This window comes from Saccostrea cucullata, unplaced genomic scaffold (genome assembly GCF_032062105.1).
Source record: "Saccostrea cucullata isolate Sc308-1 unplaced genomic scaffold, CSIRO_AGI_Scuc_v1 ctg13172, whole genome shotgun sequence".
NCBI classification, from domain to species: Eukaryota; Metazoa; Mollusca; class Bivalvia; order Ostreida; family Ostreidae; genus Saccostrea; species Saccostrea cuccullata.
In genome coordinates, this window is record NW_026920922.1 from 5532 (window position 1) to 18300 (window position 12769).

At 33.0% G+C, this 12769-nt stretch overlaps 1 protein-coding gene across 1 annotated transcript; it reads left to right on the top strand.

Moving 5' to 3' along the window:
- The first annotated feature begins 222 nt into the window (after window positions 1–222).
- On the top strand, window positions 223–12637 carry LOC134258657 (mucin-2-like). Its single transcript, XM_062741200.1, has 6 exons — window positions 223–303; window positions 2925–4956; window positions 5473–5564; window positions 7745–7841; window positions 10228–10392; window positions 12386–12637. The coding sequence occupies exons 1-6, from the start codon at window positions 223–225 to the stop codon at window positions 12631–12633; spliced, it is 2715 nt and encodes a 904-aa protein (XP_062597184.1). The 3' UTR covers window positions 12634–12637.
- The last annotated feature ends 132 nt before the right edge of the window (window positions 12638–12769 follow it).

Below are 12769 nucleotides of genomic sequence, written 5' to 3' on the forward strand. Positions count from 1 at the left end.
CACTTCACTAATGAGAGCAACAATCTAATTCATAATTACGCAGAAAATAACAAAGTTCATGGCATGCAGATTGTTGACTTCAAGAGGATTTCTGAGGATGACACCAAAATCAGGCAACAGTAGAACACATTCAAAACTTTCAGAGATGTGAAGAGGACATACAGTAAGAACCTCATCGAGTCACGGGATGAGATAGCAGAGACGAAGAGGAAGGTGAAGATTATGGATTATCAGATTGATCAGCATAAGGATCAAATTCAAGCCAAGGAGAATGCATTCATCAGGAGTACCTCGGACATTAGAGTGGAGAGAAAGAACGATTTCTTTTGAGACTTTGTTCATATATGTAATGGAACCATACTCAAAGACACAGAGCAAATCCAAACTTAAACCTAGTGGAAGAGCATTACATTTGATGTGATATTGTGAATAATTTTTCGAGGATTTCTATTCATCTTTCATTCTTTTTCCTTTTTATTTCTCGGTCCAAGGACCTACTCAATTCGTACTTAGGTGGGCCGGAGAATGTTGTGATATATGGACACTTTGGTAGGCCGGAGAATGTTGTGAATTATAGACATTAGTACTTTTCTAATTTACCTACTAATACAATCATATGCAAATGACTTTTACCGAACTATGACGTCACAATGCTATGTCGTCATAGACATTACTAGGACGTTATGATTAATACATGTTTTGATTCAAATAAACCACTATACGGTTCAGAAGTGTTTTCATAATGGTGTTACTTTCTGACAATTTTTTCTCCGATATTTAACTATAGTACGACATTGTATAATAAAATTTGAATTAGCTTCATGAAATATGGGGGTAAGGTACAGTATTCAAGCTCAAAAAGTCCAATAAACAAATGAATATAAATTAGGAGCAGAGCAAACACGATCCTCAAAACATCAGAGGTGAGATCAGGTGCCACGGAGGAGTGAGCATCCCCTGCTGACCGGTCACTACCGCCATGTGCTCCTTGTCATGATTGGGAAAGAAAGGGAAAACCCGTCGACAATTCCGTTTGTAAATAATGGACTACCAATAAGCATGACAAACGTCAGTCAGCATTTGACTTAATGAAAAACTATATTTGCTGAAAAGATCATTTTATTACCATACAAAATGATGACTTCAAACTATTCTCTATTCTTTATTCATTATGTCACATATACAGACCATGGAAGGCATTCACATCTACATATTTAAATTCAAGGAAGCTGGGGGCAAAAATTAACCAAAAATTAACCACCAGATTTAACTTACTTTTTTAGATACAGTATCTTAAGCTGTCAAGTATCATTTGGCAAAGAAAATGTCAAACATATTAGTTTTCAAATTTGATCATTTGTGTATATCTTTATATGGAGCTCGTCTTCTAAAGGAGATCGAAATAGTCTGAAAATGGCTGCAACCGCCCCATCCCCATCCCCAGCCCCTTTAAAAATGCGATCTGTGGTTTTATTAATCATCTAAACACACTTTCCAATGATTCGTGAGGTCTCTTTCAGGAGCGTTTTACATGTGCTCAAGGCTTAAGGTCAAGATCTAGTAAATGTCTTTAGACTACCTTTTTGGTGCTAGATCCATTATGACGTAATAATCAATTTCAGCTTTCCATCTCCCGTATTTTACGGCTCTAATAGAATTATGCAAAAAATAAAGTATTTTCAGGGAATTCAATTTGAAATTACATGAAAAATAATCCCGATACCTATATTAAAATTGACATTATTCTTAAGAAGAGTCCAAGAACATATATATTACCGTTTTCTGAGAGACTGTAGGCTATCTGAATACATTTTCTTTGTCTGATATGGAAAAAAGTCCCATATTCATGACGGGATTTCTTAATTTTTCATTGAAAATGACAGTATAAATTATGATTTTTCATCTTGTTTACCTACAAATTATACCCCGAAACAACTTATTTGCCCAAGCTAAACTTATAAGGCATCATTAAAGGAATTTATTTCTCAAATTTGAGAAATCTGTAGGCACCTTTCATTTACTAGATCTTGACCTTAACTCGCTGCTCAATATTACTTAAAAAAATCAATTTAATTTCAATTCAAGAGTGCCATACTATCAAATACAACAATCTTTGTTAAGGATTCTTACAAAAGATTTAGAATGTATTAGAATAAGCACAGACACTGCATTAAGAGTCTGGGACTCTGTGATAAATGTTAAGATTGAGATTGTATTTGAATAAGCACAGACACTGCATTAAGAGTTTGGGACTCTCTGATAAATTTTAAGTGCCTCAGACAAAGACAGGAAGAATTGATCTTATGTAGCCTTAGAAAAAGAGAATTAAACTTATGTGAAACAACTTTTTTATAGCAGTTTTTGGACATTGATTGAAACAAAGTGTCAGAGATAATTGATTTTTATGAAAAAGAAGGGATTTTTATAAAGTGAAGTTCATTGGAAAATCGTACACATGGCAGATACGAATGGACTACGAGTACATTTCTACTGGGATTAAACATCAGTCCAAATTGTGTACGCTTTAAAATGAATTTATATATGACAGTTTTACTTCTGAAATTTTCAATCTGTTTTACGCATATTTATGAAAACAAATTCAGGTATGTGGAAACAACTTCAAAAATAGAGAATTCTAGCATATACCGCGAATTTTTTCTGTCAAGAAAGAAGAGTCCAAGATTGAAGTGTGGATCAGAATGCATGATAATGGACAATTGCAAAGGAATCGAAGTTTGTGGTGGTATTCTTTGCCGTCTGTGGAATAAAAGTTTCTACCAGGGCACCTCTGTCAATGATACTTTTTACCAATGTCTTCGGTATAGTAAGGTATATGTATCTGATGTCTAACTAACTCTCTGGTAATATCATTTCATTTAGAGAATTAATCACTTTTTGTATATCATGTTCTTTTTTTGTCAAAGATTGGCGATGCCACAACTAGTGCAACGTCTATATCAACAACGGTAGGCGATGTTGCAACTAGTAACACATCTACACCCACTACGTTAACAACGTCAACCGATACAATACATAGCGTTTCCTCTGTATCAACATTTCTCAGCGATACTACTGCAACAACACTATTTGGCGATGTTACAAATAGCAGTATCACTACAACAACAACACCATCCGATTCAACTAACAGTATATTTTCAACAACAACACCAACCGATTCAAGTAGCAGTATCACTACAACAACATCAACCGATTCTACTAACAGTATCACTACAACAACACTAACCGATTCTACTAATATCTCTACAACAACACCAACCGATTCTACTAACAGTATTTCTACAACAACACCAAACGATTCTACTAATAGTATCGCTACAACAACAACACCAACCGATTCTACTAACAGTATCTCTACAACAACACCAACCGATTCTACTAACAAATTCTCTACAACAACACCAACCGATTCTACTAACAGTATCTCTACAACAACACCAACCGATTCAACCAACAGTATCACTACAACAACACCAACCGATTCTACTAACAGTATCTCTACAACAACACCAACCGATTCAACCAACAGTATCACTACAACAACACCAACCGAATCTACTAACAGTATCTCTACAACAACACCAACCGATTCAACCAACAGTATCACTACAACAACAACCGATTCCACTAACAGTATCTCACCAACAACAACAACCGATTCTACTAACAGTATCTCTACATCAACAACAACCGATTCAACTAACAGTATTTCTACAACAACACCAACCGATTCTACTAACAAATTCTCTACAACAACACCAACCGATTCTACTAACAGTATCTCTACAACAACACCAACCGATTCAACCAACAGTATCACTACAACAACACCAACCGATTCTACTAACAGTATCTCTACAACAACACCAACCGATTCAACCAACAGTATCACTACAACAACAACAACCGATTCCACTAACAGTATCTCACCAACAACAACAACCGATTCTACTAACAGTATCTCTACATCAACAACAACCGATTCAACTAACAGTATTTCTACAACAACACCAACCGATTCTACTAACAGTGTCTCTACAACAACAACACCAACTAATTCAACTAACAGTAAAACTACAACAACACCAATCGATTCTACTAACAGTAAATCTACAACAACAACAACAACCGATTCTACTAACAGTATCTCTACAACAACACCAACCGATTCTACTAACAGTATCTCTACAACAACAACACCAACCGATTCAACTAACAGTAAATCTACAACAAGACCAACCGATTCTACTAACAGTAAATCTACAACAACACCAACCAATTCAACTAACAGTAAATCTACCACAACACCAACCGATTCTACTAACAGTATCGCTACAACAACACTAACCGATTCTACTAACAGTATCACTACAACAACACCAACCGATTCTACTAACAAATTCTCTACAACAACACCAACCGATTCTACTAATAGTATCACATCAACAACACTAACCGATTCTACTAAAAGTATCACTACAACACCACTAACCGATTCTGCTAACAGTATCTCTACAACAACACCAACCGATTCTACCAACAGTATCACATCAACAACACCAACCGATTCAACTAACAGTAAATCTACGACAACAACAACCGATTCAACTAAAAGTATTTCTACAACAACAACAACAACCGATTCTACTAACAGTAAATTTACAACAACCACAACCGATTCTACTAACAGTAAATCTACAACAACACCAACCGATTCTACTAACAGTAAATCTACAACAACACCAAACGATTCCACTAACAGTATTTCTACAACAACAGCATTAACCGATTCGACTAACAGTAAATCTACCACAACACAAACCGATTCAACTAACAGTAAGTCTACCACAACACCAACCGATACAACCAGCACTACCTCTTCATCAACACAGCCAGATTCGAGAACCAGCGATGTTTTCATATCAACTACAATTACAGGTATCACAAAGCGATTAATCATTTCTTCTGGATGAAATATTTACTTGTTAGAAAAGGTAAAATTATTTTCTTGTAAGCAAATATATACCTAAATATCAACAGTATTTTTAAAGAAAAACATGCCCTGAGTATATATTGATGGTAATGCTTCATCTTTTAATATGTTAAATAATTATTGCCGATTCTAGATCTATTGATATTTTCAATGTTTATTTAATTTATATAATTTATACCAGGTTTAACCTAGGTTAAACAAAAAATTGTTTGTTTATTTTCTTAAAACGATTCAAAAAGTACCTCTTTTATGTGTAATACACTATTTACTAAATCAATTCTCATAAGAAGGAATGAAAATACACAATAAACTCATATGTCTGAATAAATGCCTTTGGCACTTATAACTCTAGGTGAGATTTTTATGCGACATCCAAATACTATTTATCAATTTCTATTTTAACACTAATGATTTTAACTAAACTTCTTTTATGAGACAAAAGGTTAAATTTCTATTTCCAGAAAGGCCAACTGAGACATGTGTAATGCAGCGCCAGTTTCATGATGGAAAGATAGTAGATATCCCTTGTCTTAATGATACTTACAACTGGATTGTAAGTAGATTTTCGAAGTAAAGTGCAGGCATTTGTAAATGTTAGAGATGCTACGAAATACTATTTTTCGAGTGGGAAAGGATTTTTGGTAGTTAGTGTGGAGATTGGGTCAGGATGTATTGTTGTGTGAACCTCGTTCAAAATGACCTGTATAGTACACCTTCCATGTGAATTGTAAACGTCAAAATGAAAGTACAGTCATAAAATGAAGATTAAAAAATCAAAATTAAAACTTAAATTTTGTTTTGAGGCAATATGCTCATGATGCAAAGCGGGATTAGATTTAGCTTTAAACATGTCAAGGAGTAAGAAGCTGAACTAACACTGAAGATTCGAAGCCCAATGAGGTCTATCGAGACAATCGTACTAGTATATTTCGATTTATTTCAAAACACAATAAGAATGTGCGTATGTTTTGTGGGGAAAAGATTGCTTTGAGGGAGCGATGAAGTCAAATATATAAAAATAAGATTGATACCACAAAGCCACATTGGAGTAAGCCAGGGATATGGGTTTTCTGCAAATGAAGGCAGTGGCGTATATTCAATATAGGCTAAAAGACTGCAGCTTACACATCATTTCCTCAAGGTGTACAAAAAATATATACTTGTTTAACTCTGAAAGTAAGAATTGAAAATAATGTTACTTTAAAAATAGGTCCTGCCTTTTTAATTTCATTTCATTTGACGTCAAATGCCAAAAAGATATTACAGTACAATGTAATTCTAAGCAAATTGCATTTTACTTAATCTGGCCGTTTGATTCATTCAAGGTAAAATTCAAAACTTACTCTGTTACTAAGAAGTCCATAACAGATTTTTTTTAAAGAAATCAGTTACATTTACTTATGAAAAAGGACAACAAACAACAGAATAAAAGCAAAGGTGATTATGTCACGCGATAATATAAAGCGTTTGGCAAAAGTCGACTGTTTCGATAAGTACTATATCATTTTTCGTGTACAAACTCGATCTAAAGGCTTCTTTCCATATACTTTGCAACGATAGGTACTGAACAAGGTTAAACTGTACGCTGCTAAAATTTGTCAATTTTGCCAAGTGGTGCAAGCGACTTTTCTCATAACTAAAGTATGTTAAGATTAAATTTATCATAATCACTGTTTGGAGATATAACAATTTGGTTGTCTTCAAATTGGCAAAATAAAAAAAAAACATTTCTGTGGTACTACGACAAGAACTTATATATCTTTATAATTTTAAATACATTCTTTTTTTTAATTTTCTTTAATCAAATCCCATGATTTCGTGTCTTATTTTATAATATTCAACGGAGTCAATACAGTATTCACATACACATAGGTGTTTCTGATAAAAATTGGTTATATAAGTCTGCCTTTGAATTATTTGCATTATTTTGCAACTGACAATGTATTATATGGTACTGTCTTATTCCAAAATGATAAATTTCTTTACCTTTTTTACAAAAATAAGAATTTAAAAGACCTTTGAATGAAGATATTCCTAAATTTAAAATTCCGCCAACGAGAGAGGGCGACCCCCTCCCGTACCTACCCCCATTCGGCGCTTCGCGCCTCAGGTGAATCTCTGTTTCACATTAGCCGACACATTAACAGAAAGGAATATACGCCGCCGGAAGGTCAAATTAGAGGCTAGATATTTGGTTGCTCGATCTTTTTGAGTTTTTTTTTCCACTCAGATGGAGACATCACCATATACATTTGAAGGTCATTCTTGGTATTGATATTGATTGGCATTAGATATTTAGCACAGGCAAAGGGAACGTATGGTTTAAGACAACTCTTAGTATGTATGAAGTGCATAGGGAATACTAGTATCTTCAATAATCAACTTTGCTTCATCAACAAATTAATTTGTTTATGAGCTGATCTTTCGGTATCTTGAATAAAATCAAAGATTGACATTGTCTGCAAACTTTTCAGTTAATTATGGTAAGTATAGATATTTCATGAAATTCCATCATATTCTATCATATTCCATCATATTGAAATAAACTGAACAAGGAAAGAATTGACATTGAATCATTAAAGAGTGTATGTATGTGAAATGTCTGTCTTTTTCACACTTGATATGAAATATACTGTATAGTATGAAAATGAAAATTGTGGAAATAAAGTAAATCTCACTTCTTCCTGCTTCTATGGATTGAATTTATATGTGTTTATTAATTTCCCTTTTCAGGTTATTCAAAGGAGAATAGATGGATCTGTTGACTTTTATAGAAACTGGACTGAATACGAGAATGGATTCGGATCTGTTAATTCTGAAATCTGGTTAGGTAGGTTTATAGCTGTATCCTGTGAATTCTGGAACCTGGTTAGGTAAGTTTATAATCACTAGGTATGGAGTTGTTGGTGTAATCATGGATCAACGCTCCACATGTCCGTTCAGTGTATTTTATATATAAATGATTTCGTAGGGTTATTCATGAATTAGCGCATAGTTGTCTGCGCCCTAGCCGCTAAAATATGGAGCCAACTATTTTAAGTACACATACAGTAATTGAAGACAAGCAACAATTTTATATGTATTTATCCTATTACATGTACATGTAAAAATGTATACCTGGTACAGTTCAATTGAGATACGGATTTCTCTCCCACGGGCATTCTTTTACATAAATTTAACGAGTGAGTTTGAGGGGGGGGGGGGGGGGGGCATACGATATATCGGATCCAAGAACCAAACAGATAAATTGGAGGGCACGACAAAATGCATGTCACCAACAGTCAATAAATGTTTTATTATAATATCTACTTTTTTGTCATGGTATCTTAAGCTTGTGCTGACTTCCATGATGTAAATTTTCTTTATTAGCTGAGCTAATTCCGGATCCTGTTTGCGACATGCATTTTCTCGACCCCATTCAACTTGATTGTTTGGTTCATGAATCTGGCATATCGTATGTGTTCCCTCGAACTAAATTTATGTATAAGAATGACTGAAGGAAAGAAACCCTATTACATATAAATCTTTGTTTTTAAGAAGAGTGTGAGTATTGATAATTCCTTTATATTTCTTTATGTTTTATGCATATATAGATATGTTATAGTCACTTATAGTATATATTGGATTCGAAACGTTTATTTAATTTGGTGGGCTTTTTGACTATCGTTGGCCGTAAATATTCTATTCTTTTAGAAATTAAAATACATGTATAATGTAGTGTAAGTTTTACAAGGAGACGTCATGCAACAAATGTAGAATGCTAGGAACAATCATTTTAAAATTGTGTTTTATGTAATCTTTTTTTTTTTTTTTTTTTGATAATACGAGGGGCGTTCAAAAATTACGCGGACTTGTTGCACAGAAAAAATATTTGACGACATAATTGGGCAAAATGTCACACATAACATAAAAGAATCCTTACTTATATGGTCTTCAAAATTTCATATCAAAATGTTGTAAATTGGTGTCAATTTTGAGTGATTTTCAGGACGTATCATTAAGTCACGGAGCAGCAAAATCTTCGACGTCATAGGCATTATAAAAAATATGTGATTAAACTTTCATTTTCTCAACATTTACCCTAAAGTTCCTGTACAGTTTGAGTTACCTTATCTACTCAACATCCAAACACCATTTCTTGTCAAGCTTAAAATCTATTAAACAGGTCTGGTAAAGAATAATCTTTTTTCGTTTTAAAACCAAAACAGAGGTATTTATGAGATATAGTGTGATACTGGTGACTCTCAATCACGTTCTTTACAGTCCGGATAACGTTTTTGCCGATAATTTTCTTCCCGTCCTACCGTATAGCCTTTTTACAGAGGTCTAACAGTCTAGAATTTCAATTTGCTATTTGTGGACGAATGTCACAAATACACTAGTTTATTACATGTTTTATTATGCATATTTTGGATCTATGTTTGCGATATCTCGAGCATTACACATAATTTAACAAAACTGTGGTGCGCCGTCAATTCATGATCAGGAGACGTCATTTTCACAGTCGTTTTTCAGGAGTATTGCATCTGAAAAAAATCACTATATTTCTGTTAGTACTTAAAATATCAAGTCAGAAATCTAAATACATAATAACAAAACAATTCAAAGAAACATTTGAGAAAGTTGTCGAAAAATATTACTAATTATAGAAAATTAATGAGTTAAATGCTGGATTCTGCATGCTTTTGCTTCAAATTTTTTGTCGTGCTCCGTACCTCTCCATCAGCGATATCAACATACCGATAATTTTAATAGAATTTTTTCAAAACACACAAATTTTGCCCAAAATTTATTGGAATCTTTAAGATACATATTTCTGTGAAATTTCATAACTATATGACGTCTGTAAGAGTGAATAATAGAAGAGTCCGCGTACTTTTTGAACGGCCCTGGTATGTAAGGTCATTTATAGTTTTTTTTAAGTCATACAAAATATGTTTTCTCTAATGCAACTTGGTGTCTTTGAGATTAAAACATCTATGTAAACATGTAAAGAAATTGGTATTACATGACTTACATATATCTCAAATGATAAATATTAAACAAGTCCGAAGATCAATTTTGTTAAGTCAAATATAAAAATTGCAATCACATACCTTTCGTGCATGATTGAAAATGTTTTAATGCGTGTTTTGATTCAGCCTTTTTAATTTGTTCTAATTTATTTAGAAGTAATACATCATGTCAAATGTAATTCATGCCTTACAACATTATAGGTAACCAGTACATACATGAACTATCCAGCTCTGGATACTCAATCCTGAGGGTAGATTTGATGGATCAGAACTTTGAGGAGAGATATGTGGAATACAATTTCTCCGTAGAGGATAGTGCAAATAAGTATAGACTTCAAATTACATGCAGGGAAACTTGTGATATTGGTATTTATTTTCTTCCAGTCTTTCTTGAAAGTTTAAAAAAAAATCTATCCAAAATATTCTAAAAGGAAAACGGAGACGCATGAGAACATAATTATGCTAATATTTTTTGACTATATGGCTGAAAATTATGAAAATTGGTCATATGTGTATTTTGGTTACTTTGCACTAAAATTGCTGGTCAAAACTACTCAACCATGAAATTTATTGATCCACGTACAATGTAGGGAAAGTAAAAAAAAAAAAGCCAAAAAAAAAACTACTTGAACATTGATGAGGACAATTTTGTGATCACATTTTGTAGTGCCAAACGATCCCAAACGATGCATTTGAGTCATAGACATCATTTTTGCATATTTGCAGTCAGCAAAAATTTCTTGCAATCATGGTATGGCTGACGGAAGTTACATTGGATCTAGTGATTCAACTGCATAAGTGAATAAAGAGGCAACGAATTTTCCTGTGTAGTTTGTTTTTAACAGTTCAACCAAAAAGTTTTTCGGCTGTCAGAGAGTAAAGTAGCGGTGACGTTGCCGCGTAACAATCTCACATCAAGATATAGCTTTTCATCATCCCAGCTCAGTTATCCTCAAGACATTATCAATGAAACTGGTATTTATACAATAGACAATCATACTCATATTTTTCACCATAAAATTTACAGAAATTCTCTGCTCTAGTTTGGTCCGCGAACTTGGCAACTTTACATCGATTTTACTTTCAGAGGCGCACGTACGCGTCATATGCGTAATTTTTTTTAGCATGTTCACATGTGGAAAATTTAGCCAGTGTTTGTCAAGACTTTCTTACAACGTTCACGTGTACCAGACCAGCTTGATTTTGTAAATTATATTTCAAATCGAAAACTCGGATTTGTTAGCTTTGAACTGCTACAGGTACTCTCAATCTGTAAGACTACCTTCGGAAGGGTTGAATAATGATCCTATGAGAAAGATGAATACTCTGATGTACTAAGGAAGCCCATTTAGGACCTATCAAAAAATATTTTTGAATTCGTTAAAACGATTTTTAATATTCGTTATAACGAATTTAATTTGTTATAACAGATTTTTTTAGAATTCGTTATAACGAATTCAATTTGTTAGAACAGATTTGTAGAATTCGTTATAACAAATTTAATTTGTTATAACAGATTCATTGAATTCGTTATAACGAATTTTATTTGTTATTACAGATTCATTGAATTCGTCATAACGAATTTAATTTGTTATTACAGATTTATAGAATTCATTATAACGAATTTAATCTGTTATTACAGATTTGTTGAATTCGTTATAACCAATTCAAGAATTTGGTTATAACGAATTCAACAAATCTGTAATAACAGATTAAATTCGTTATAACGATTTCAATAAATCTGTAATAACAAATTTAATTCGTTATAACGAATTCAATGAATCTGTTATAACAAAATAAATTCGTTATAACGAATTTAATAAATCTGTTTTAACAAATTATATTCGTTATAACGAATTCTAAAAATCGTTATAACGAATTCAAAAATATTTTTTGATAGGTCCTAAATGGGCTTCCGTAGATGTACTCTACGTACAGTAGAATCAAGTTTCTTACTGATGTACAATGGATATGATGAGAATGTTTATTTTAATTTTTGGGGGTATCGACATAATATCAATTTCAATAACTCATGAATTATCAGTCAAAGTCAAAAAAGCTTTTGGTAACTTGTTGATTAAAGATGATTTAAAATATTTGATAATACTGGAAAACTTTTCGGAAAAAAAGTTTGAATTAATACTATGCGTTTCTTTTTCCTTTCAGTATAGTAATATCTCTTAAAAATACCTACACATACACCTGAATATGTAGCATTTTACAGTATACATTGTACAAATACTCTGTTAAGTTCAACAGTTGCATAAAGTCGAAAATGTGTTTCCCCTGACTTGAAAAATACAAATGCATGAATGAATGTTTGATCAGATCATCAAAGTAATTTTAAAATGTTTTATAGACAGCCTGTGGACTGGTCTCTTTTCTACTTACGACGAAGATAATGATAACTGGGCTCAAAGAGATTGTGCAGTGGACTACAGTGGCGGATGGTGGTACTCATATGATGCATACTGTACGGAGGGAAATCTTAATGGAATGTACAATACTGATGGCAAAAAAAAGAATGAAAAGCGGGGGATCTACTTTTTTCATTGGCATGGATATGAACCACTAACATTCGCCCGAATGATGGTTCGACAACCCTGAATGTTTGAGCAGATAGTTCTTACAATTCAAGTGATCCTTGTCATAAATTGTAGAATGAAAATCCTGCTAGATTAGAATAATTTAATCTGTATACTAATTTACATTTTAAGAATTACAGATTAAGTATTGTTATTAA

Bases quoted from the DNA above. Each gene is read 5' to 3' on its own strand.
- LOC134258657 (XM_062741200.1), top strand. From the start codon at position 223: ATGGATTATCAGATTGATCAGCATAAGGATCAAATTCAAGCCAAGGAG. The intron at 5,565-7,744 runs GTAAGTAGATTT...TTCCCTTTTCAG, and splicing joins ATGATACTTACAACTGGATT to GTTATTCAAAGGAGAATAGA. The intron at 7,842-10,227 runs GTAGGTTTATAG...ACAACATTATAG, and splicing joins TAATTCTGAAATCTGGTTAG to GTAACCAGTACATACATGAA.